Source organism: Nyctereutes procyonoides, unplaced genomic scaffold (genome assembly GCF_905146905.1).
Source record: "Nyctereutes procyonoides isolate TBG_1078 unplaced genomic scaffold, NYPRO_anot_genome, whole genome shotgun sequence".
In the NCBI taxonomy this organism is placed as follows: domain Eukaryota; kingdom Metazoa; phylum Chordata; class Mammalia; order Carnivora; family Canidae; genus Nyctereutes; species Nyctereutes procyonoides.
Genome location: NW_026575140.1, coordinates 21168531 through 21195967, shown reverse-complemented (window position 1 = coordinate 21195967; position 27437 = coordinate 21168531). Strand labels below are relative to the sequence as shown.

General features: G+C 50.6%; 1 protein-coding gene across 2 annotated transcripts; it reads right to left on the bottom strand.

Annotated features, from left to right (window-relative positions):
* Positions 1–12291: 12291 nt before the first annotated feature.
* Positions 12292–25221, bottom strand: KLHL36 (kelch like family member 36). 2 transcript variants are annotated; one of them, XM_055306060.1, is made up of 5 exons: positions 25154–25221; positions 22534–22612; positions 16834–17907; positions 15201–15358; positions 12292–13069 (listed from the first exon to the last, which is right to left on the bottom strand). In XM_055306060.1, the coding sequence occupies exons 2-5, from the start codon at positions 22594–22596 to the stop codon at positions 12514–12516; spliced, it is 1851 nt and encodes a 616-aa protein (XP_055162035.1). In that variant the 5' UTR covers positions 22597–22612; positions 25154–25221; the 3' UTR covers positions 12292–12513. The 2 variants fall into 2 exon arrangements, with proteins under 2 accessions (XP_055162035.1, XP_055162036.1); XM_055306061.1 differs by lacking the exon at positions 25154–25221 and adding an exon at positions 24961–25137.
* Between the last annotated feature and the right edge of the window lie 2216 nt (positions 25222–27437).

Sequence of the window (27437 nt, the reverse complement as noted above, 5' to 3'; positions counted from 1 at the left end):
AATATGCTGTTACTATTGTGCAAGTATCATTTCTGGAAAGTTAAAGCTGTGACCTCATGCAAATTCATGGTGAGCAGGGTCAGAGGTTCATTTAGCCTGTGAGTCAGGGAAGCAGTAGCATGGGACGTGGGTTCAGGGTAGGACACAAGAAAGTGTAGTAGATAAAGTTTATGAAAGGAAGGAAAATGGTAACGGCCAGTGCAAAAGGGTCAGCGCCCCATGAGACAGTAAGATGCAAACAGGTGGGGCTACATATTCTTCCAGATGTAAATCATCCTCATCTCTACGGGACAAAAGTCATTGGTTACCTGCTAATGCTCTACAAGTTAACATCTCACCCGAAGTGTCGAGGCCCTAAGAGTAAACAGTAAGTCAAACAGAGTCTAGTGTATTTCCCTAGAGCAATAAACTGCCATGGCTTATATGGACCGAATAGGCCCCTGCTTGTTTTTGTAAATAAACTTTTATTAGAACACAGTCATAAGGGATCCCTGGGTGGCGCAGCAGTTTGGCGCCTGCCTTTGGCCCAGGGCGCGATCCTGGAGACCCGGGATCGAATCCCACATCAGGCTCCCGGTGCATGGAGCCTGCTTCTCCCTCCGCCTGTGTCTCTGTCTCTCTCTCTCTCTCTCTCTCTCTCTCTGTGACTATCATAAATAAATAAATAAATAAATAAATAAATAAATAAATAAATAAATAAATAAAAAAAAAAATAGAACACAGTCATGCCCACGCATTTGCATATTATAAGTGGTTGCTTTCCCATTGGAACAGCAGAATTGAGTAGTTGCAACAGAGACTCTGGCCCACAACGTCTAAAATCATAAAATCACTACCTTTTTTTTTTTTTTAAGATTTTATTTATTTGAGAGAGAGCGAGCGAGCATGCATGCCTGTGCAAAAGCAGGAGCAGGAGCCAGGGGCGGGAGCGGGGGCAGAGGGAAAAACAGACTCTTCCCTCTAAGCAGTGAGCCCGATGCGGGGCTCCATCCCAGAATCCTGAGATCATGGCCTGAGCCGAAGGCACTTAAACAACTGAGCCACCCGGGCACCCCAAGTCTAAAGTCATTACTATCTGATCTTTTCCAGGAAAGTTTCCTGACCCTTGGCCTAGAACTATGGTTGTCAAAGTGTGGTCCCTGAACTACTAGCAACAATAGTGGGGTACTATTAGAAATGTAAAAACTCGAGCTCCATCCAGATACAGACCCACTGAGTCAAAAACTCTAGAAGCAGACACTCCAGATTTTTTTTTTAAAGATTTTATTTATTCATGAGAGACACAGAGAGAGAGAGAGAGAGGCAGAGACACAGGCAGAGGGAGAAGCAGGCTCCTGGCAGGGAGCCCGACATGGGACTTGATCCCGGCACTCCAGGATCACGCCCTGGGCCGAAGGCAGGCGCCAAACCGCTGAGCCACCCAGGGATCCCCGACTCTCCAGACTCTAATACCTTTGAGAATCAGGTGACCTTTGGGTAGAACTAAGGATGTCACTTTAGTAGTCTGACATGACATCTAAAGGGCATTCAGTGTTCCAAGTTTAGAATAATATTTTTTTTTATTTATGATAGTCACACACAGAGAGAGAGAGAGAGAGAGAGAGAAAGAGGCAGAGACATAGGCAGAGGGAGAAGCAGGCTCCATGCACCGGGAGCCCGATGTGGGAATAGGATGCTGGGGAGAAGCTGGGGAATAGGGGACAGAATTGGAAGATACTGAGGTAATGGTGTCCAACGGCTGGTGTGCAAGGTGAGAATTAGGCACTGGTATCCAAATGCCATATTTTTGTTTTGTTGGAGTGGGTATATGGGGCAGCCCAGGAAGAGGTGTTTAACTGCATATAGAACCTCTCTAGTTGCTTTCAAAATGATGAGAGAGAGAAACATAAGCCAGGGGAATGACAGTGTTCCTCTCAAAGTCACTGTATACACGTCTTGTCTTACTCTTTATTTCCATCAACAAGCTTTGTGAACATTGCAGCAGAAGTTAAGAATACACCACTACTGGCAACAGCATGGTGGCTGAGAGTGCCTCGCTTCTGAGTTAAATGCTCCTGGGCTTAAATTCTAGCTCTGCCCCCACAACAAGCAATTTGACTTACTCAGGCCCTGCTTCTTCATCTATAATCTTGAGGTAACAAGATCAATCTCCAGCAGTGAGGAACACATATTGAGGCATTGAATGCAAACAGCTTTGCACGGTGCCTGGTATGCGGTAAGTGTCTCCTCAGAGGCTGGGTGTTATGATGATCATTCCAGGAATTGCAGATAGACATTTTTTAAAAAAATATTTTATTTATTTATTTGGGAGAGAGAGCAAGCATGAGTGAGGTAAGGGGCAGAGGGAGAAGCAGACTCCCCACAGGGAGCCTGATGAGGGACTCGATCCCAGGACCCAGGATTGTGACCTGAGCCAAAGGCAGACACTTAGCCAACTGAGCCACCCAGGCACTCCAGACAAACATTTTTTGACTAACCGGCTTCTGACATGGATTGTTCCTTTCCAATTTAAGATGCTTTAAAAAAAAATGTTTAAAAAATAATAAAAGCATAATTACCATTTAATGGGTAATTACTATGCTGTGCTTGCTAATAGGATTAAATAAAAGTGATTTGCATATAAGATAATATTGCTCCTGTTAGCGCTGATACATTAGTTGTACAATAATTTTAACTTCATGGGTAGTTTCTGGGGATGGTAGCCTCCCAGAGGAGGGAGAGGGGTCCCTGCGACTTGCCGTTGCTGTGCCGTGACCTCAAATTAACAGGAAGAAGAACCAGAGCCGAGAGACTGAGACTCCATCCTACCTTTAAAAATCCAGTGTGAAAAAAATAAATAAATAAAAATAAAAATCCAGTGTGTTCTACTACTTTCCAATCATAAAGGCAATTCAAGCTCGGTGTGACAAGCAGGGTAAAGCTAAGTAGAAAAACAAACGCTACTGGCTTTTTGGTGTATAACCTCCAAACCTCTTAAAAATATTTATATTTTTTAACATAATAGTGAGAATTTCATTGAGTTCAAAGGTGTATAGAAAACATCCAAGATAGTGCCTGACACTTAGGACTGTTCAGGAAATAAATGTTAACATTATTATTATTGGATATCTGATTTTGTATCCTGGCTGTTCCCATGCAAGTCTTTCCCCATTTTGTTAAAAAGGAAAAAAAAAAACCCATAAACATTATTTTAAGTGATTGTACAGTATTATGCCCTGTGCTCATTTCCTGTATACGTATTGCTTTAATCGTTCATGCTTATGAATATTAGTGAATGTTCACACTTAAGTTCATCTCTATGTTTCAAGTTATCACATTGTATTAGGGTTTTCCAGAGAAAAGGAGACAATAGGGTGTGTATATACAGAGATAGAATTTCTTTTTTTTTTCTTTCCATGCCCCGAGACAGACATTTATTTGAAGGAATGGGTTCACATGATTATGGAGGCTGGCAAGTCCCAAATCCGCAGGATGGCTGGCAGGCTGGGAACCCTGGAGATGGGGTGGTGTTACACAATTCAAGCCTGAAGACAATCTCCTGGAGAATTCCTTCTTGCTCTAGGAAGTTCAGTCTTTGTTCTATTAAGGCATTCACTTGATTGGACAAAGACCATGCACACAATGGACAATCTGCTTTACTTACTGCTCACCAATTTAAGTGTTAATCTCATCCAAAAACACACCTGTGGAAACTCTCAGTAGCATTTGACCAAATACGTGGACACCGTGGCTCAGCCGAGTTTACATATAAAAATTAACTGGCACAGATGCGTTAACTAAATCAAGATTCTAGACCTGCAAAACTGAAAGCCAGACCTTAAAACATAGTAACCACACCAAACCCCTGTCCCCCGTGGAGGAATATGTCTTACAAAGTCAGCTGACCATCTCTTTGATATCTTCTTGGCATCTTTCCAACGTGGGCGACGAAACAATCACTTGATCTTTGACTGTCAAAGAAATCTTTCAGTTTCCCATTTCCCAAACGGTGACGTGCTGACACACAGTCCCTGCCGTTATTAGTAGAGGGGGCCAGGGGCAACCAAGCTTGGAAAATACTGGTTTGAGCAAAGTTAGATGGGCATCTGATGGGACTTTCAGAGGCTGTGATATACAAATGCAGACCCTGGTGTGACTCTCCAAGAGGTGGATATCATCTCCAGGATTTCCCAAACTTTTCCTTTCCAGAATTCATTCATTCATTCATTCATTCATTCATTTAAAAAACCCGTGAGTAACTTTAGTCACCTTCATTGATCTGACCTTTTCATGGAGCATTAGCAAAATTCAGAGTTGTGCAAACAGAGCTCCTTTAGGGAGTTGCAGGTCACACCAGAGAGACACAAATTGCCTCCAACCATCTCCTCTCATGGCCCAAGAAGATTTAAGATGAGGTGCCTTGTCCGGGGGCTATGTGACAAACCTAAGGCTCAAATCCTTGTTCCTGACTCATAGCCCATGCTCTGTGGACATCATGGAGATGTGATCTAGTCCCCATTTTACAAACAGGAGATTCTGAGCTGAGCCTTGGTTGAGGTGCGTTTGTTATGGACACTGGAGTAGAATCCAGACCTCTTGAACCTCGGCCTGAGACAAAAAAGGCCTAGAGCTTAGAAGTTTGGAGCTGCTTATGCGAGTTCTGTATTTTTAGCGCCTTTAGATGGCTGCAGGAGTGAGACCGTGGCCCCCGGGGAGGATGAGTCACTCCTGTAGCGTGCCTGGTCAAATGATTCCGTTGAGCCAGAAGAGGCTGGAGATCATTCAAAGGGTTGGGCCACAGCAGAGCTTCCTGCCCACATCAGCAGGAAGCCCAAAGACGAGGTCCCCTTCTCTGGGATGCAGCAGGTGTGGGACCCTGCAGAAAGTTTGCTCTAAGATCTTTCCCAGGCTTTGAAGCTGGAAGCTCAGCTACCCCTAGACAGGGTTGTGCTTAACCAGAGAGAAGCCCCATGGTTCGGGTTTTGGCCAGAGCCAACCGGGCACAACTGTCACTGATTTGGCAGGGCGTCACAGCCAAGGAAGGCCTGGGGGAGGAGACAGGAGACAGGAGACAGGCACCTCTAGAGAGCAATGATCCTCAAAGTAGCACGCATTACACTCACCAGGAGGGCTTGCAAGAACATGTATCGCCAGGCCCCACGCCCGAAGTAGCTGATTCAGCAGATCTGGGGTGGGGCCTGAGAATCTGAATGCTGAGCAAGTGTCCTGGGATGGTGATGGGGATCACAGTCTGAGGACTATGCTCTAGGGTACTTTTGGAGGCTGCCCTGAGGCCCCCCTCCCATACAGAGTGGCTGTCCCACAGGCCTAGAATGAATGCTGCCTCTATTCCCATCATTTCGTCCCCTATTTTAGAACCCAAGGAGGGAAAAGGTCTCAGCCTGTAGCTATCTTGGAGATAAAACTCAGTCTCAGAAAATGGGCTGAATTATTGCTTTAACATTTTAACCAGCTCTATCAAGATATAATTCACATTCCATACAATTTGCCCCATTAAAGTGTACAATTCAATGATTTTTCATGGTCATAGGTATGCACTGCCATGATCACAATTGATTTTAGGACATTTTCATCATGCAAAGAGGAAGCCAGTACCTGTTAGCTACAGCTCCCTGTCATCCCCACCCCAGCCCTAAGCAACCTTAAATCTACGTCCTGGCTCTCTAAATTTGCCTATTCTGGCCCTCGTGTGTAAATGGGACCCTACAGGATGGGGTCCCTTGTGTCTGCCTTCTGTGACTCAGTGGGGTGGTGGCCAGGTTCATCTGTGTTGTGGCCTGGATCAGAGCTTCATTCCTGTGTACAGCCGAGTAACATTTCATTGCATGGTTAGAGCCCATTTTGTTTATTGCTGCATCCAGGGCTGGGCTTTCATTTCTGCAGGAAATAATTGATTGGTTTTAAAGTTCATGGAACTGTATACACAGAGTACATCTTACTGTATGTTACTTTTTAGAAAACAAAGGCACCTTCCACTCCCCGTCTCGGAACAGGGTTGGCCTCAGCCACCAGGTGAAACCTCTGAGTGGGAAAGGGCAGGGGTGTGGTAGGCAGGCCCTGCAGAGGCCAGCCTCCCATCCAGAGCAGGTGTGGAGTGAGGCCGTGTCCCCAAGAGTCCCCGGCCAAGGCCACGCCGCTGCAGGGAGCAGTAGAACCTCCTCGGTGGGCCTTGGCCACCCTCCTGCCCTGCAGGGCTGTAGGGTACAACTAAGTTGTCCTCATGAGCCACCACGTCCATGTGCCGTTTGTTTCAGGGTGTGAGGTGACAGGGCAGCTGCAGTGCTTCCCTAGGGTGGACTGGGGTGGAGGTAAGGGGGGGCAGGTCTGTCAGGGAAGTCTCCCCAGCCAGTACTGCCCACACACAGGCAGACAGCTGGCTCCTCCTCCTCCCCTTCCCCCTGTGGCCCTGCTGTCCACCACATCCAGGCTTTGCTTGGAAAACAGAGGGGTCAGGTCACTTCCCTCCTCTGTCCAAGCCCTCTGGGCAGGCCCCAGCTCCCAAACCTCACCTTCTACCTCACTCAGAGCCTTGGTTTCCATCGCCTGCCATGCACACTCCCCATGCAGAGCTCAAAACATGCAGAGCTCTGCTGACATAGAATTCGTCTCTCCTAAAACTGACCCCTTTAAAGAGTAGAGTTCAATTAGTACATTCGGATCGTGTGTCCCTACCTGACCCACGTTTGTTGGTCCTTGCTTCCCCACTAGGATGTAAGCCCTTGGGGTTTGAGCACCACCGTGTTCCTGGCCCCTGCAGTGGTGCCTGGCGGGCTCAGGGCAGAAGCCTCATGAATATGTGTCACCTTCATCAACACGGACTTGCTTATTATCGTTTACAGCCACTGCTTGGGAGTGGTTTCTTACTCAGCTGTAGATAAAGCTCCTTCTCATCAGCCTTTCCTCCTTCCTGTCTCACTCCAGCTTCTTGGGGACCACATCCCCATATAAATCACCTGCCTTGTCTAAAGCCCTGGGTTTGAGAGAACCCAAGGCAAGACAAGCACTGACCAGCTGGGTAGGTAGGGTAATTCAACTTAGGGAAGATAATGTAACCCAAGCCTTGGATGCCTCACTCAGAAAATGGGAAGACTGCCAATTCTAACCCAAGATGCTTCTAGAGTTGAAAGAAAGAATCCTGTTGAATTTAGCATCTGGTAGCCAAGGTCCTGTTGGGGTAGCTATTGGCTCAGAGGCAAATTCTGGTCCAGGTTCCAGGCACAATGGGCATGCCAGGAACTGCCCATCGTCCTCCCGATGCTGATCTGCTAAAGGTATAGGGAAAAGGTGTCCCAACTGTGACTGGGCTTGTCTGCTGGGGTCGCTGTGAAACCCCTGCGGGGCACCGTGGGGCCATATGTACTTCTTTGCCCCCATGGGACGTGGAGCCAACTTTGTTCTTATAGAAATGTTATGCTGTTTTTCTGATAAAGATCATAAACTGCTTGTCATAAGCTAAGTTTCCCCTGGTTTCTGTTTTTCTTCTCTAATCAAATTACCCCAACTGACACAAATTTAAGCAAATAGCTTCATTTCAGGTCACAGGACTTTGTGTTGCAATCAAGGATTTGAATGAAATTCCTGGCAAAATACAGTAATTAGAAGCACAATGAAAGCAGCCTCGAAATGTCCCAGCCTCCCACAGCACTAAGAGGCAGTCTGGTTAATTTCCAAAATTATATTTGGGCTCAACATGCAAAGGGTTCTTTTTCATTCGGGCAGAGAAAACAGGCCTGAAGATCATTACAATAACCACACAAGACTAGGAATGTAATTATAAAATAAACCATACCCTAGCAGGCAAATCATTTTAATGTGTTTTGAGGATTGAATATTCTGTATGGAATTAAAAACAAAGAAAAAAATCAACGTGCAGAAAATTAATTAAAAAGAGGTAAGACACAGAAAACCTTCGAGTGTCATAAAATTACAAATACAAAAGCAACAAATTAAAACACATACACACACACACAATTACAGGTTTTGGTAACATTAGTAGCCAGAACATACTCAGTGAATTGCATACTCGTCAAATATCTTACTGATTTTGAAAGGGGGGTGGGGGGGCTGGTGGTGATGATTAACTTCAGTTGACCCCAAAGGATCTGAGTCTTCCTTCCGCTGCTAGCGAACCTGTAAAGGTGGCATCAAGTCACTTTGCAAAGTGTTCCTTTGCTCAAAGAAAACTGACCCGGAAGGTTGATTCCCTCAGCCCTGCCCCACCACCACATCTGCACATTCGTTTACCTCTTTTAACTAAGGCAACCAAAAGACAATTTCTTGAGACCCCAACACACCCTCAGAAGCCATAAATTCCATTCCTGTTAAAAAAGAGAGGAATTAACTTCCAAGCTGAGGGCAGGAATTCTGTGAAGTGTGGGATGGTTCACTGCTACAGTGTGTTGAAATGTCTCTAAAAGGGGTGGATGGCAGTGGATGAAGACCCCGGCAAGCCCTGGGTTGAGCAGTGACCTGTATGAGAAAGGTGACACACGGGTCAGTCCTCAGGGATGGTTTCACCTCTGTACACACCGCTGAGGTAGGAGCTTCGCGAGAAAAGCAGAGTATCTTAAGGGAATGAGAATGTCATCTTGGCAAATCAGTGGCCTCTTGCTCAGTTGGGGGCCTAAGGCGGTCAGAGTCATAGGCCACGCGGGGCCACGCATGACCTTACAAAATTCAAGAGTTGTATCAGAACACAGCCACAGAAGGGAGTGAGATCCAAGACAAAGCCACTGGAGGCGGGCGAGACCCACAGGGCACCTGCTGTCTAGTGCAAGTTCAAGGGGGTGGAGTGGGGGACAGGGGGGTGACGTGGAAAACCCTGGCAGCAACCTACAAAACTGTTATTAGCAAATGGTATCAAAAAGTATCAAAACATTTCAAAAAACTTTAAAAACTGCCAGGCTTGGCAGACGTACAGGGAGGGATCTCCAAGTGCCCAGGGGGCTGCCCTGCACTCCAGAGGTTTATTCTGGAGGCCAGAACGCGGCCCCCTTTGCTCCCCACTCCACTGAAGACACTCAGAATCCATGGAGATGCCAAGGATGGAGCTGGCCCTCCAGAGGTGGGGGTGGTGGTCTGAGATTCCAGCCAAAAGCTTTGAGACACAGAAAGCCCGTGAGGTACTCCTTAGGCAGGTGCTGGCTAAGCCACATGCCATGGAGAACCAGAAAAGATGAAGGCTGATAACTCTACAAGGGGGTGGGGGTGGAGGTCTTTCACTTCCCGCGTTGCTGCAAACCATTGAAAGGTCACCCTGGCTTTGGGGCCAGGTATTGTGAACCGCAGGTTACAGCTCACAGCGTGGGACCTGGGACCTTGGACCTCAGAGCAGGGACTGGGATCCCATTCCCTTTGGCATTTGGGCTTCCACCCCAAACTGAAAACCCCTTAGGGTTAGCTTCTGGAGTTTCTACTAAGTCACCGTGAGGTCGCCTTATCGTTAAAGAGCAAGGGGAAGGGGCATTTAGAACATAATTACACACATAAGCCTTTCTGCTCAGATCAAGATCTGAAAGTCCTACCTGGCAGTCTTTCTAAAATGCTAAAATGTTAACACTCAACATCTAAGATGTTAAAAATGCCGAGTGAGCCATACGCACAAACAAGTTGCTAAGACAACCTCTGTATATTTAGCAGGAAGACCACTCTAAGTATCAAGGACTCCCCAGCTTTCTAGTCTCCTCCCTTCTGGTATTACATTTATGTCTTAAGCAAACAGGGCTCCAACTTGGGTGACGATCAAACTCCAAGCATACAATGGATGCGAAGCTACAACTCTAGTTCTTTAAAAGTGAGAGAAAAATAAATCCTGAATGAAAGCCCACTCTGCTTATTCTGAAAGATCAAAAGAAATGATTTGGGTGTTCTCAAAGTTCTCAAAGGCAGCAAATGGTGCTGTTGCGTCTCAAGATGATGGCCCGTAAGAACCCAATCTTTGTCACTGGGCTTGGAAACCACTACCAGGATTCTTCAGTTCAAATGGCCACCTCCAAGAGTACAGCCCCAAGTTCTGCCCATCTGGGTTAAGAAGCATTTCCTTCCATCCTCAGTTGGACAGCACAGCAGAGCGATTGCCATAACAACATGGGCAGCAGATACCCATCATGGGTCCCATCACGGTGCAAATGCTGCTCACCAGTCACAATGTTCCTTTCCATCAACACAGATAAGCTCAAAAACCTTTCTTAGCATGGGGAAACCACCTCCAGTTATTTGAAGCTCATCCATGAGAAGAAACTCATCAACCTTACCTTTAAAAGAGCCCTAACGATATTAGATTCCAAGCCACATAAATGACAAACTGCCTTCACAGTGGCAGGAGTGACACCACAAAGTATGAGGTGCAGGACATGGTATGGAATCCACAAGGCACAAGAAAATTTGAATATCGACCAGCACTGCACCCGTATCTGGGGATAGGTCACGGTAGTCAAAAATACAATGGCTGGCTTCGGCTAAACACTGAAGGCTCTCCTCTTCCCCAGGTCAAAGCCATCCTGCTCCCCAAAGTACACATGGAATCTGTGTGCTTTTCCCCACCTGTCCCCAGACTCTGATTCAACAACCACCTCTTTGTGACTTAGACCACAGGTACCATGCCTTCTAATGGGTCCTCTAATAATAAAATCTTTCCTGGAATAGGAAGAGGGTAAGCTATACCAAAGTTGGCAGAAGTTCTGCAAAACGTGGTTTGTGGAGGGCTGGACAAGGTATGAGACCAAAAAAAAGTTGCAGGCTCAATGAAGTTTGGAAATGCTGGATTGACAGAAAGTTAACTGCTAAGTTACCTCAGGACTTCTCAGAGCCTTTAATACACTCAAGTATTGTAGAGCTCCAAGAGGATTTTTGGTTTGATTGTTGGCATGCCTTGCAGAACCTCTAGGGACTTCCATGTGCACAAGCTAGCTCAGTCAGCAGAACCCTTGCTCTGCTGACAACAGAGGGCAAGGATTTAGGTACTGAAGCTTTCAACGCCCCCTCCACTCAAAATCACAGTAATCCCTTAAAGGAAAGAAAAAGAAGTACAGTAAAGAGATAGTTTTAAAAAAAAAAAGTAAATAAGTTAACTGGGATTCATAGTCTAATATCAAGGTTAACAAGAGATCTTGAAGTGTTCTCTGCTATGTGATCTTTGTCAAAATGGAGATCACGAACACCTCCCTCGTCCCTGTGTCCACAGCAGCTGGGGCAGGAGTCCCCAGCTGGCCTCTGAGGGCACATGCTGCTAGGGGTTCCTACAGAGATCAGCGCACGGCGCTCACACATGGCAAAAGGAGGTGCCAAACACACGTTAATAGCTTATATGTACTGAATTAGCTCGCTGAGCCCTGGGAGGCAGTGGGTTTGACCAACTGCTCGATGAGTGAGGAACAGCTAGGACTTGGTGAAGAATTTGCTCAGCAGACGACAAAACGACTTAGCAGCAGACGGCTGAGTTGGGCGGGGGGGGGGGGGAAGGGGGGTACCTGACATCCTCCTTCAGGAGCACATTGTGCTCGGCTTGCTCATGGAGGTGCTCTTGAGGGCTTCGTGGAGCCAAGCCAGAGAAAACAACGGCAAATTCTAGGATGCCCACTTTTTCTTTCCTGAGAAGCAAACATAGATTTTGGGGGCTCAGTATGTCGGTAGCATAAGGAAGTGAGTTCGGGGGGGGGGGAACAACAAAAGAGCACAAATAACAGAAAAATGTAAGAGCTTCATGCCCCCCCCTTTTTTTAAGTTCCTTGATTACCTAGACCCTTTCAGAACCCAGGAAGATAACCAATCAGGAAAATGGGACTATTCAGAAACAACAGTCACTGTTTCAGGAAATCCTGGTGGGAACATCTTCTGGTGAGAAGTTTCAGGTCTTGCCTGACTGTCCAGGGAGTGGGCAACCCACTCACCCTGCCGGGGTCTCTGTGTCCCCAAACATAAACACAAAAGCACATGACGTTGCCCAGGATTGCCAAAGGTGGCTCATGCTGTCATCCTGGGAACTGGTTATAGTTTCCAGGCACCACCCCCTCCGCCCCTGCTCCTGGTAGTTTTAGGACGGATAATTCTGAGGTGGGGCCCAGGAATCTGTATGTTTAAAAGATCAGCCAAGTTGAGGGAGGCGGGGACTGGGGATGGGAACTGTCCCACCAAGCCCCCTCATTTTACTTACAAAACTTTCTGCATATCCTCTGCCCTTGGAGACTCTCAGGGCACCCTCAGGGACTCATAATGAGGGAGGAAGCCTCACACAGATACAAGGGGATATTTCCTGCCTGGGCCCGGGTTTAATTATTCAAGCAAGATGATATGTAAAATTATATAGAATATTTAATCAGTTACTGTGATATCATAGAAAGACCAAGAATCATAAAAGTAAAAAAAAAGCTGCTAAGAAGTCCATCATGGTTCCAGGATGCTGCGAAGTCGTGGCTGGTGGAGACGCTCCGGCGGGTGGGGGCAGGGAGCGGAGCCCAGCCAGGCGCAGGTGCAGGCGGGACAGGGTTGTGGGGAAGGGGGCGGGGAGAAGGGCGGTCACTGGCCCCGGTCCTGGTGCCTCTTGCCCTTGCCCTTCTTCTTCTTGTCCTCCAGCCGTGGCCTCAGGGCACACACGCAGGCGGACACACCAGCAATGGCCTTGGGCAGGTCGACGCCTTTGCTCCACTTGTCTTTCTCACGGTCGTACACCTGCACCGTCTTGGAGAAGGCTGTGTTCTCCCAGCTGTAGCCGCCCAGGATGTAGATGCGGCCCTCCCACACGGCCACTCCTGACTCGCTGTTGGCATGCAGCAGCGGTGCCACGCGGGTCCACTGGTTGCACTGCGGGCTGTAGGCCTCGACACCCAGCACGTCGAAGCGCTCCATGGACTCGATGCTGTCGTCGCTGCCGCCGATGGAGTAGATGCTGTCTTCCAGGCTGCACATGCTGTGCCAGCCGCGCGCCGTGGTCATGGGCCGCCGCTCCTCCCACACGTCTGTTCGGTGGTCGTAGCATAGCAGGTTCTTGCGGTAGGGGCCAATCTGGTAGTCGTGGCCTCCAGAGATGTACACGAAGTCTTTGTAGATGGTCCCTGCATGGCCGTAGGTGAACCTGCGGGGAGACGGCGGGACAGACAGAGACAGACAGGGAGCTCAAGGCCATGCAAGGCTGGCGCCGAGGCTTTGTGCTTCTCCCCTGTGAAAGGGGGACAACCTGCAATCTTGGGGGCTGTGGGAATCTGATGAGACCACATGCACACTGGTCAGCAGCTGTCGCTGGTAAGAACGGCAGAGTCGGGGTTGGGGTGGAGGGTGCAGTAAATGTGTATGCAGCTCAGCAGTCACACCACCTGGGCCCAGCCCCACCTCCGCTCTCCCCCAGTTTGGGAGTGGCAGTGACTGTGGGGCTGATCCTTCCTATAAGAGCTGAAAACAAGGACACTGTGGGATTGAGGCACACACAGGTACCTGATCCAATTATAAAGCAAAGGGAAGGAAACAAAGTACAATTCCAACTCCATGACATTCTGGAAAAGACTACAGGGATGGTGAAATATTCAAGGGTGCAGGATGGGGGGAGCCTGTGTTGAGGGTGGGATGAACAGGAGGAGTACAAGGGATTCTTAGGGCCGTGGAACTACTCTGACACTGTAAGGAAGGGTGGATGAGCGTCCCCACACATCTGTCCCGAACCACGGAACATACAGCATGGACAGCGAGCCCTCAGCGTGGGCCTCCTTTAGGGCAACGTGGCCACTTGGGTGCATCAGTTGTAACAAACATAGCGTGGCTACTTCGAGATGTTAACAATGGGGGGAAATATGCTCTGAGAAGGTCTACAGGAACAATTTATACTTTCTGCTCGATTTTCAATTTTCTCTGAAAAGTGCAGTTTGTATAAATACAAAAAAGAAAATTACAAAACCTAAGTGCAGAGCAGGTCACAAGGGAGGTGGGCAGTGGCTGCAGGTGGGGAATGTCTGGGAGGGCAGCCCCAGGGAGCCAGGAGGCACCGCGTAGCGCCTCCGCTCTCAGGTCAGGCTGCAGGCTCATGCACCCACTGGTGATCACAGCATTTCGGGCTATGTCTACTCCAACCTTGTACACCTCAGGCTCATTGAGAAAGATAAAACTAGGGTTGTTAGGAGTATTTAGGGATGGAAGTCCCACCAGCTGGCCCAGAGAAAGAGCAGCAGATACTCTTACTACTACCGTTAAGGCTCCCTTCTCCATCTGCGAAATGGGAGGATAAAAAACACTTCTAAACCCAGGGAGATCAAAGGTCTTGGTCTGCCTATGAAATGGTCAGTATTTACACTGTTAACCTTCCCTGTTCACTGCCATCTGGATTTGGGAGACAAATTATATGGGCGCCTACCTCCACCCCACCAGGTCACCGTGAGCCTCAAGGGACTCGTCACTCCTGGCCCAGGGATGGTGCGTGCCATTTGGGAACCACTATGCCTATTGTCAGAGATGTTACTCCATCCACTTCCTGGAACCTCTACTCGAAGAGGGTAGCAACAGGACCGGAATTCACAATCTAATGCTTACATCACATGTCCTTCTAGCTCCTGGGGACACATGCAAGACAGCTGCCTGCATTCCACCATAAGACTGGTTCACGAAGCGTGCTTGCAGGTTCAACTATCGAGGGACTGGCAAAATAAACAGCAAGCACCTTCTGCTAGATCCAGGATGATGAGCAGTGGTCCCAAGTGCATACCTCAATGCAGGGAGACTGAGGAGCTCCGAGCCCCAGGGCACTCCCCAGGTGCTGGGTGCTGTGGGTGGGAGGGTGCTCCTAAGGAACATATCACACTGACAGCCCTATGGGGCAAGTGTTACCATGTCTGCTATACAGATGAAGTAAGAGAGCAGAGTGAAAATGCTGGCTCAGCTCACAGATCCATCATCTCTTGAACCCAGGCCCACACTCAGAGACATTTCTAGGGAAAGCCTTACTATCTGCTGAATACTCTCTCCCTGAAACTCTGGAAGTAAACAGGCTCAGAAACTGGGGGACATTTGCCTTAGCAGCAGAGCTGACTCTTGTGCCTGGATGGTCTAAAACCAGTGCCCTGACTCGTCATCACCACGCCCTCTGCCCCCACGGTCTACCCATGGTTATTTACAAGCCAGGAGATTTTCTTCCCCCTGGAATTAGAGACCAAAAAATCTAGAAAATGAGGTGAACAAAGTCATCACATTTGAGGAGTTCATGACAAACCACCCCCAATCACCTTGGCAAGCCGGCCACATAGGACCAGGAGTCGGTCTTGGGGCTGTAAGTCTCCACCGAAGAAAGAGCTCCATTCTCATTCCGGCCACCAACGGCCACCAGCATGTCTTCAATGGAGGCCAGGTAGAAATCCACACGGCGCTGGTTCATGGAGGCCACCTGTGGAGGCGGGACACCTGTACCTTCCCTTCTCAATACTCAGACAACATCAACATCTAGCACTGAGTTCCCAAATGCATCCTCCGGAACACACAGCCCAGGAAGGTCAAGCAGCGGCCAAGTGTGTTTGGGAGAAGGAAGTCAAACTCAGAGAAAGAGGGGCTCTTGAGATGAGACTTCTCAGAGCTTGCAAGACCCTTGAGGTGTTGCAAGTCCCCAAGAAGGGGATCGAGAACATAGTTCCCCTAACTTGTTTGGCCACATGGCTGGCCATGTGGCTGACCTTGTGGACTCGAGTTCCACAGTACAGTTCAGAATTGCCAGTTTAGTGGTTTCCCGGAATAAAAATCCATCTTCCTTTCGCTCCTCCCCACATCAGACCCTATTAACATTATCGTGTGGACAGCAATCAATGGGAAACTAAAAACCAGAAGACCCCGCCCCAGTTTTTAAAAAATAATTCAGGCAGAACACAGAAATGAACACAGTCCCGGAGGAGACCATACCTTTAGCTGCCACGGCCACAAAGCTCCAAAGCTGGGAGCCTCTTTCTAGTGGTGGGACTTACACTTTAGAGGGCGCTTTTTAGTTTTTGAGAATAAAACAGAAAGGTCATTGGAGTCCATTCTGAGTTTTGTGCTCAAAAAAAATAAAGCCTGATCAAGTTAAGTAAAAACACTGAGGTGTGAGTATAAAGACAGACCGGTTTTTTAGGGTGGTGGCCTGGGGAGGCTTTTGTGAGGAAAAGAGCCACCTTGTCTATGCCAGGTGTCGGCCAACCACCATGAGCTACAGCCCCTCACTTCAGAATGTCAATACCCTCCCCACCCCGTTTCTAGAGGCGGGAGCCAAAACTTGGAGAGTGAGGAAGCAGTCTGAAATCCCCAGCTCCAACCTAGCCAAGCTCGGGTGTGGACTCGGGTCTGGCGCCAAGACTCATGCTTCCCAGAATTTGCCACACCTGCCAAAGGGCCACAGCTACCACCAGGTGTGAGCCTTTGTGACCTCCGTAAACGAGCTCCAAACCCTTCCAAAAAAGAGAGCTCCAGGGAGACTCTGAGACAGGGGAACAACGTTTGAACCCTGGGTCAAATCTCTAGGCCGGCACCACCCAGCAGCAGCCATTAGCTCGTGTGGCCATTTACTTTCAGACATAAATTAGTAAAGATGAAATAATATCGAGAACTCAGTGTTTCAGTGCCACTGGCCACATTTCAAGTGCTTGATCACCACACGTGGCTGGAGGCTAGGATGGCGGACAGCACAGGTGTACAACATTTCTACTGCCGTGGAAAGTTCTATTGCACTCACTCTGGTCAGGGTGCAGGCATGAACCACGTGGCTCATAACTTTATCGTCACACCTTGTGCAGAAGCAAGACAGCGGCCAAGGCCTGAGAGAAGGGGGGCAGTCGGGGCTAGGCTAAGAGACCAAAAGTCCTCAAGAATAAAGAAATAATCTGGCTTTAATCTCACCTTGATCCACTGTTTACAGCGGGGGTCATACCTATAAAGAAGATTGGACGCTGCATCCCCTCCATTGTCCCGTGAGAAGCTGCCACCAGCGATGAAGATGAAGCCCCCCAGCACAGCGACACAGTGGTGGCTCCGCCGGGCTGGCAGGGGCGTCTCCTTGACCCACTGCTCGCTCTTGGCGTCCAGGTAGCAGGTGTCATCACTAAGCTCCAGACACCGCTCGGAGACCTCGCCACCCACGAACAGCAGGCGCTCCTCGTTGGTGCGCAGTGCCGTGCGCTTGGTCTGCATGACTGGCTGGGCTGCCAGGCTGTTGTGGTAGCACACGGCCTCCTCGATGAAGCCCTCGCAGTTGGCCTCCCGCGGCAGCAGTGAACACACGGCCGGCTTGACGCGGTGCAGCAGGTCGTTCTTGGGGATGAGCGGGAAGTGGATGTTCTCCAGCACCTGGTAGGCATGGGCCTCGCGCTCGGGCTGCTGCGTCAGCCACTGCAGAGCTGCCTGCAGAAGGTCATGCTCGCATTCCCGCTGCACCTCACTGCTGCTCAGGTAGACGCAGAGCTTCTGCATGGAGATGTTCTGCAGGAAGTCGGGCGTGAAGGACAGCGTGCCAAAGCGGCTCAGGATGAAACCATCGATGAAGGCGTCGAGCCGCTTGAGGCTATAGATGGAGGCCAGCTCCTGCAGGTACAGGTAGTTGTCCTCGCTCACCTCCTGCTCCAGGTACTCACAGCAGAAGTCCACCGCCGTCCAGATCTGCAGCAGGTGGGCCGTCTCCAGGATGTAGTCGATGTTGCCGCCGTCCAGCGCCAGCTCCCCGCCGTACAGGAAGTCCACCACAGCCTTGAGCCCGATGTAAGAGGCGCCAATCAGCTCCACCTCCTTCTGGAAGGCCTCACGCATGCCGATGGTGAACATGGAGTTGAAGTAGTCGCTGCACACGGCCAGTAGGTTGCGGTGGGCTGGCACGCGCTGCTCGTCTGCCACCAGGACAATGTCACAGAAAAGCCCGCGGAGGCGCTGCTCATTCAGCCGCTGCAGCACCGTGGTCGAGTGGTCGGCCCAGCGGTACACCTGTGGCAGAGAGCACGGCTCAGGGGTTGGCTCACAGAGGGCTGGGGGGGGGCAAGGACTGCTGAAGCATGCCAATCCCCTCTCCCACCCAGCCCTGTGCCCCACAGCAGGGTCCTGGGGTCAATCTCCTGCCCCAGCACTAGCACATAAATATAATACAACGAAAGAGAACAGAGGATATCAGGGGATAGTGGGTCAGATGGCAGTGCAGGAAATAAGGGTGTTCCTGTGTGTATTGTAGATCCTAAATGCAAATCCTAAAGCAGAGCCTGGCTGGCTCAGATGGAGGAGCCTGAGACTCTTATCTCAGGGTTGTGGGTTCGAGCCCCAAGGTGGGTGTAGAGATTACTTAAAAAAAAAAAAAAAGCCTTTAAAAAGAAAATCTAACCTACCATCTCCCTTCCTACCTACCCCTACTTTCCTTCTTTATAAATACAATTCCTAAAGACTTACTTTCTCTTCCTCTCATCCTTCCTTCCTCTCTTCTTTCTAGAATAGAATTGCTCAAAGTTTTCTTTCTCCTCTCCCTGCTCCCTTTCCTTCTTACTGTGGATCCTGAGCAAATAGGTTTAAAAACTGCCATCCTTTCAGGACGGTGAAGTTGCTCAGGTGCAGCCTCTACACTCACAGAATCTGGTTTGAATCCCAGCTCTGCTACTCACTAGCTGTGTGACCTTGGGAAAGCCACAAGAAGCCTCTCAGCCCCCTTTCTCTGGCCTCATGAATGAGGATGCGGGCATTTACCACTGAGGAAGGGGGTTAAGGAGACAGAATGTGACACGGAGCTGGCCCCAGGAGAGCTGGAGTTCCAAGGCCTCACACTGCTCTCTCTGGGTCTCAGAAAGTGCTCAGCCCCCAGGCATGCTACAGAGGATCCCATTTCTACCAATGGGTCCAGGGATGTGGCAGGTCCCAGACACTCTGCAATGCATCTAGACAAAGGTGCTCTGGGGCTCCTACTTTCAGAAACAGGGCCTCCCTAGTCATTGCTGAGATTAAGAGAAAGAAATCACAAAATGCGCAGGAACATGATCTTTTTCCCAGGGCAGGGCTTACATGCATCCTGCACTGTGCCCTGGATATGCGCTCCCATTCAAGGGTTACAATGACTCTTCAAGGGAAGGTCTGTTACCATGCCCATTTCCCAGATGACAAATACTGAGGTTTGGAGACTAGGAAACTTGCCCAAAGTCCCACAGTGACTGAGTGGCAGGCCTGGAGTTTATTTATTTTTTATTTTTTATTTTTTTTAATGTAATGCTTATATATTTTTTAAAAGATTTTATTTATTCATGAGAGGCACAGAGAAAGAGAGAAAGGCAGAGACACAGGCAGAGGGAGAAGCAGGCTCCATGCAGGGAGCCCGATGTGGGACTTGATCCCAGGCCTCCAGGATCACTCCCTGGGCCGAAGACAGGCACTAAACCACTGAGCCACCCAGGGATCCCCAGGCCTGAAATTTAAAGCTAGGTCTGATTCCAGAACTGAAACTTAATTGCCATACAGCACTGGAATTAAATCAATTAATATGAAAAATTAAAAGAATCAACTCAAGCAATTCAGGCTGGGTGAGACATTTATTGAGGGCTGTACACCTGCCATGTGTTTTGGAGAATGCAAAGACCTGCCAGACCAAGACACCAGTTCCTCCATCCTTGGAAGACAGATTAGGCTCTGGGCGTTGAGGATCTGCATGCTGCTTGATTTATCTGCATTGGAAACACCACGAAATTCAGCACAGGGAGACAGAGACTGTCCAAACACATCCACGAGGTTGTTGGCCTACTTGAAGACGTCTGAGGAAAGGGCTGGATGGGCTCTAAGCCCGCAAGGAGAAGTGGTGTAGGTGGGGGGAGATGGGCTGAGGCCCCAGTAGGTCCCCGGGTTCCTTCTAGGTCACTTCTTCACCTGTGCCCTATTGCATGGGTTACATCACCTTCTTTGCTTTCTGCCTCCAACACATTTGTGATTGTGGTATTTATTTCCCTCTGGTCCCCTCTGGTCTGGCCACTTCCAACACCAATCACCTCATCTAGATCACAAGTGCAGGCGACGTTCTCACACTCTGATGAGGACACCAGACAGATAGTGCCCAAAGCTTCCTTCCCTTCCAAGTGCCGAGACCCAGGCTCTTCAGCTCTTATGTTACAGGATGGTTTCTCAGAGGTCCCTGACATGGATCTCTCCATCTATTCTGGTTACTGGCAGCGAGAGCCAGGCTGGCCTAGTTTGGGCTTCTAATTAAGCAGAAATGGTCTGGGCTCCAGTACACTCTGGCTTGGGGCCCCTCACTCTGGCATGTGGACTGAAGGGAGGGAGTATGAGAGCACTACGGCAGCAGGCTACCTCACGATAGCAAAGGTTCAAAGTCCTGAGAAGCGAGGGGCACCTAGTGTGTGATCTGCCCGTCCTGGGCCCCTGGCTGGCTCTAAGCTGGGGGGAATGTGGAACCACCACACTTAAATGGGTGTACACAGGACCCTCATCTGCAGTGTAAAAAGAGAAACAGACCCCTGCGGGGGGGTGAAGGGTGGGGACAGCCCCAGATGACAGCTGCAGAGGGGACCATCTGCTCCAGTGAGCCAGGGCAGGGAGAAGGGCAGCCACTCTTTCTAAAACTGGGTCTCCATGCTAAGTACGCATGCTTCAGTCTTCACCTGGGTCTCTAATTACAACCCTTTCCTGGTTATTTCAGTGTAGCTGCAAAGGTGAAAACTTAGACAAACGTGCTTTCTCAAAGGGACATTAGTAACAGTCTCACAGCATTTCCTATAATTTAGAAGCCCCAACCCCAACATTCTTTGATGGTATTAAACCTGTTCATTCATTTATTTCCTACTTTAGTGCCTTCATCAGAGGCGAGGCAAGGTGGGTGAAGGAACACAGGCACTCAGCAGCTAACCTTAGCCAGAATACAGCAGTTATGGCGTATTTCATTAAAAAAAAAAAAAATTCACCATCAAAATGGATGAAGACATTTCAGAGCAGATAAACAAAGAGTGGCCATTACACGATAGAAGACTCTAGTGCACTGAGAAGGAACTACTTCCCACTACACACACCAACAGGAGTGAACACCAACCATACTAATCGGTGAGAGGAGCCAGGCACCTGGGTGTATCCACCTCTGGTCCCATTTACATTAAGTTCAAGGGCAGGCAAAACTCCAGTCCTGAAGCTGGAGCCTGGGACCAGGGTTCTGGTAATATTCTTTTGTAATCTTGGTACTGGCTATATGGATGTATTTAACAGCTAGGAAATCGAGGATATGCTTACCATTTGGGCTTTTAAAAGGTAAAAAAGTGGAAACATAAATACAATCTAACCAAGGGCTAGGTTCAGACAGAAACAAACTCAGAGTGCGGCTGCTGTAAGGGACAAAGATTTCTAGCGCTATCACACTGAGAAAGCTACACTGTCTCTGCAGCCAGGGTCCGAAACAAAGCCTCTTTGAGACAGCCGCTAGACCTCTCTGGGTTTTCACAGCAGATAAAGCTGGGCTTGGCAAGCGCCTTCTCTGTAACTCAGATGGAAACAGGAGCCCGTTTCTCTGGAGAACCAACCTCTCTTGCAAACTATACCCCAGTTTCCTTTATGCACATCTGTAGAACCTCTGTCCCTCCTCTCCCCTCAAATCTACAGGCTGCTCACAACTCCCCTTATCTACAGTGGTATTCCTTAATCTTTTTTTTTTTTCAATCTTCTCTTAAAATATTTTTTCCTAAGAGTTCCCATGAAATTTTAACACCACGTATATTCCGTATATCTGTGCATGAACTGTAGGTATAGCCATGCTCTCATCACAGAAAAGGGCTTTCTGTACCCCCAAGACCAGTTTTGCCCCCAAGGGGGCAATACTGGCTCCATTGAAAATGCATGATCTAAGATAACCATAAAATTTCATCTCCAAAAGGGCCACTTTTAAGGAAAACAGGCTGTTATTAGTATTTATTTACATTTATAGATGGACAGGTGTAAACAGGGCCTGTCCTGCAAATTGGTTCCCCGGTCCTTATTTCCAGTAGCTTGGGCGACAGGCTGCTCTGAGTCCCCTGAAGAGTCTGCTGAAGGTATAGATTCCCAGGTCCTGCTCTCAGATTTTAATTTAGCAGGTCTGGGGCTGGGCGGAGCATATGCATTTCTAATTAGGAACCCCCCCCCACCCCCCGGGGTGATCCCAATGTGACCAGTGAGGCACAGTTTGACAGCCTAGCCCTGGGGAACCCACCCTCACTTCCTCCTCCAATCCCAGAAAGTCACGACTAGGGGATGACTCTGGGTCCTTAAACAACCAGGTATGCAACACGTTGCTCCCACCATGAGGTCAGCCACTGGCTTGTCAAAGGACGTGTCCCCAAGTGGGGACAGAAATCCCGTGGCTTTTCTTCCATCCTATCCACCTCCTCAAGTTGAGGGCAGAGAACAAATGAGCCAAGGTGTCGCCCCTCCCTCTGAGTTGAGGATGTCTTCCATTCCATGCCCGTGTTACCTCTCCGTTCATCAAGGAGGTTAACACTACTGCCAAGAACTGAAAAGCAGTCTGTACGTTAGGAAAACAACTCATCAGAAAAACAGCACACTCCCAGGCAACCTACACAGGTGGCGAGTGACCGACCACTCACTGACCTTGGATGATTCGCTGATCTTGTACGGCCGTGACACTCGCGTCTGTCGGCTTCCCTCCATCATAAGAGAGACCGCAGCCCTAAGACAAGAACAGGATCTCTGAGTGTGTGAATAATAAACCCTAGACCATTCATGAATCACAGCTCTGCTGGCAGACGTCAATGACAACCAGCGTGCAAACAGTCACGTGAAGGAAAGAGGGAGAAAAGACTGTACACTGTCAAGAACTCTCGTATGTGGATTTTAAAAATCAGCTTAGAATCAGAACACCTAACGCTGTTCATTTGTGAACTAAAACCTGACATCATGTCTTTCAGTCCACCTCCTATAAATATCTGCCTTTTGATGTTTGATCCCAAGGAAGTCTTCTTCTTTGAAGCCTTTGGCTAGATCAAAATTACAACAGTTATTTCCAAGCCCAGACTATGACCCAGGAGCCTGGCTGAGGGATTCATATATGCGATCTCATCTCAGCCCCGCAACTGCTCAGCCAGACTAAGGTCACATCCCACTGTACAGATGAGGATGCTGGGATCCAGGTCACAGAGCTAGTTAATGGCTGGGAATCAAACCTGAGCCCATCCAGCTTCAAAGAGGCAGATGCTGGCCCTTTACCAGGAAGCTCTGCTGAATGTAGCTCAGTATGTAAAGGTTTCTTACTTTTAAAATATCATGATGAAGGCAAGGAAGTGATGCAGGGATAAACTGCCACGTATAAAATACAGTACCATTCTAGACACGGCTTTCCTTTAAGTGCGTTCCTGTGTCTTCACTGATTTAGTCTCCACAAAACCCCCAGGAGGCCAGCATTGTCTTTCTGCTCAGTTTATAGAGGAGGAGGCAGATAGAGATGTGGTCACTTGCCCAGCGTCACACAATCAGGAAGGAGCAGCAGAGTTGGGACTGCAACCCAGGAAGGCTTCCTTGCTTTCGATCCCTAAGCTACCACGCCTGGTCATTAAAATAATAATAATAATAGGGATGTCTGGGTGGCTCAGTGGTTGAGCCTCTGCCTTTGGCTCTGGTTGTGATCCTGGGGTCCTGGGATCGAGTCCTGCATCAGGCTCCCTGCTCTCAGGGAGCCTGCTTATTTTCTGCCTATGTGTCTGCCTCTTTCTCTGTGTCTCTCATCAATAAATAAAATCTTAAAAAACAAACAAACAAACAAACAAAAACGAATGCTTATGTTCACCTCCCTAGACCTTGTAATCACATCTATGGGATGGGCTGGTGTATCAGGCCATGTTAAAGTTTCTTCCAGCTTTGAAATGCCAACTAACTCACTAATAATAGCACAGAGCCAGGCTTTAGGGAACCTGGGAGGATGGGAGCACCGAGGAAGGACCACACTAGCTAGCTATGGGGGCACCAGTCACATACTGGGTTTCAGGAGGAACTTTCCTCTCCTGCTGAGTTGAGAAGAGTCAATTTGTTACCTACTGAACAAACAGCCCAGGCTAATAAAGAGCAGTATCACAAGAAATAAGCACTGTGTCATAGATACCGGGTGTCACACAGGGGTGGGGGGTGCCTCCAGTATTCCCACGGGAGTACTCTGGGCACAACCCATCCCGCCCAGCTCCTGGGGGAAAGGAAAGAACATCACCGAGATTTCTGACAAACTAGCAACTTTGTGACAAAGGCCAGCTGGAGCTACCCCTGTTCCTTCTGACTGTCCTGGGGGCTGCTAGGGGGTTCAGGAGGGAAGGGCAGGAGACCCATATTCATGCAGTGCCTGAGACAGGTGCCACCATCCTCCCTGATGCCCAGGCTCAGGTGGTAGACAGGTCTGCCCAAGGTCACACTCCAGAAAGCAGCAAGTCCCCCTCTCTCCACCACCCCTGCAGCCAGTCAGGGCTCAGGTCTGCTCTCAGCGCTGAAAAGCTTTCTTTTCTAGGCCAAGATTTCTTGAGAGAGTTTCCCCCTGGTGGAAGCTCCCTTTTGTCTCAGGGCAAGTGGTCTGTGGCCAAGGTGCACAGGAGCGAGCGCTGGGTGCCAGCCGCCTCCTGTGCTTCCTGGGGGCGGACGCAGGGGTCAGGGCCATCTCTGCACGGGCAGGGGCGATCCCCAGCCCCGCGTTAAAGGGTCTTTTAGTAAACAGGGGAACAGAGGAGACGTCCGGACGGAGGGTCCCCAGGGAGCCTGTTCCCGGAGCTGCTTCCCGATTTCTACCCTGAACCCAGCGGTCCTCAGCGATCGGGAAAGGGACTCGGACGCCCGCCGCCACTCACCAGCCGCGGGTCTCGGGGCCGCCGCGCCCGCCTGCCCGCCCGCGCCCGCGCCCGCACCCGCGCCCCGGGCCGAACCGCCCGCACAACGGCCGCCGGGCAGGCTCGAGCCGGCAGCGAGGAGGCGGAGGGAGGCGGAGGGAGGCGGAGGCGGGTCGCGGCCGGGCCGGCGGCCGCGGCGGGACGCAGAGACACTCACCTGGGCCGCGCGGGCCGGGCCGCGCAGGCCGCACCTGGCTCACCTGCGGTCCCCCTCCCGCCGCGCGCCCCCAGCGCCCAGGGGCGCGGAGGGGGTACGGGTGGCGCGGCCGGGGTCGCCGCTCGCGGGGTTGGGGGCCCTCCAGGCGCCCGCCCAGCCCCCGGCCCCGACCCGACGGCGCGCGGAGGCCCACCTGCAGGGCGCGCTACGGCAGCGGCGCGGGGAGCCCCGGCGGCGGCGGCGGCACCGGGCGGGCGCGGCGGCGGGGCCGGGTCGCCGGAGCCCCGGGACCGGCCGGCTGCGCAGCCATGGCTTCGCCAGGAAGTGCGAGGCCGAGGGCGGAGGCGGCGCGCGCGGCCAATGGCGGCTGCCGCGAGGAGGTGGGCTCAAGGCGGCGCCGAGGCGGGGCCTGCGCTCCGGAGGTGGGGGCCGCGCAGGGGGAGGCGGCGGGGAGGCGGCCGGGAGCCGGCGCGGGGGGAGGGGCGGGGGCGGCGGGAGTGCGCCGGGGGGGGGGGGGCGGTGGGGGGCGGGGGGAGGGGACCGGGGGCGGTGCGTCGGTAGGGCGGGGAGGGGAGGGGAGGGCGCGGGGGGTGGGGGCCCGGAGCGGTGCGTGGGGAGGGAGGGAGGGGGCGGCGCGCGCGGCCGGGAGCGGGGAATGGCGAGCCGGGCCGAAGCTGGGGGGCGGCGCGCGGTGGTGGGGGGCGGCGCGCCGGGGGGAGAGGCAGCGCGGGAGGGGGCCGTGCGCGGGGTCGTCAGGACTCCCACCCTGGGCCGCAGCCCCCCTCTGTCACCCAGCTGGCTCCCCGGCACGCGGGGCCCCCCAGGCTTGCACCTGGAAACTCCCGCTGGTACTGACCCGAGTGCTGAGAGGGGTCGCGCGGTGGCCTCCCGGCTCCCTCCCGCTCCCAGTCTTAGCCCTGCCGAACGCTGCGCTCACGCTCAGGTGAGGCGTCCGCCGACCCCTCCAGGTAGGGTCACGCCACCCCCCCCACTCCCGCCCCCGCTCTGCCCACCTCCAGCTTTGCGCTCTTACTCTTAGCACCCTCGAATATTACAAACCACTTTCTTATTCATTTGGCTTATTGTCTCTCTCCCCCGCTAGAAACCCTCCAGGACAGAGTTTACAGTCGGTTTAATTCCCGGCTGGGCCCCGGGACTGGTACATAGTAGGTGCTCAGTATTGAGTATTTGTGGAACAAATGAATTTAATCCCCTGGCAATCTGTGAATTGTCAGATTTATCTTATGCTACAGCATGGATGAACCTGGAAAGCATTAGGCTAAGTGAAAGTAGTCAGACACAAAAAGGACACATATTGTATGACTTTAGGTATACAAAGTGTCCAAAACGGGCAGGTCCACGGAGACAAAGTAGACTGGTGGTTGCCTAGGTCTGGGGAGTTGGGGGGATACAGGGTGACTCTTAAAGTATAAGGGTTTTCTTCTTGGGTGATAAAAATGGTCTGAAAAGGGATCCCTGGGTGGCGCAGCGGTTTGGCGCCTGCCTTTGGCCCAGGGCGCGATCCTGGAGACCCGGGATCGAATCCCACGTCGGGCTCCCGGTGCATGGAGCCTGCTTCTCCCTCTGCCTGTGTCTCTGCCTCTCTCTCTCTCTCTCTCTCTGTGACTATCATAAATAAATAAATTAAAAAAAATTAAAAAAAAATGGTCTGAAAATAGATGATATTGCTGGTTGCACAACTCAGTATACCAAAAACCATTGGATTTTATAATTTAATAGGGCAAATTTACAGTATGTGAATTATATCTCAATAAAACTGTTACAAATAACAAAACCAAACAAAGAAGGGGGGGAAAAACCCTGTCCTTGTTTTTCTATTCCTTGCCTTCTCTGGAAAGGATTCAGAGCATCTTTTGGGGCCGCATAAAGCATGGGTACATACAGCCACTGAAGGTGGGCCAGGAAAGAAAAGAAAAATAGGGATGGGGAGTCTGTGTGACCAGGCAAATACTCAAGGCTTGTCTTTGTTCTTTTTGTGCTAGACGCGACAATGACTGGGGCCCCTTCCATCAGATAATTCCCAGCAAGGTATCCTGTGGCCCCTGAGCAGCCTGGGCCAGGGTGCTGTCCCACCCTCATCATGCACCTTTCCCCAGAGGCTACCTGCCCTTGGGGTGGGGGTGTGTGTGGCCCTCACTCACCTCTGGTGCAAAGTAAGGGTGCAACAGTGATAGGAGCACTGCAGGAATCATGCCTACAGGAGGGGCAGAATGGACTGGGTAAACTCTTTCACTTTCTCCTGAGTGCCTGTCACATCCTGAGTCTGTTTCCTCACCTGTGAATGGGATCAAGTGAGAGCAGAGCCAGCCTGCCCTTCCCTCCCTGGTTCAGCCCACTGCACATTCACACCCTGCTTCTTTCTGAAAAGCATTACATTTATGGGACTTTAAAAAAAATTGCTTTTGGAGGCGCCTGGGTGGCTCAATTGGTTGAGCATCTGACTTCTACTCAGGTCA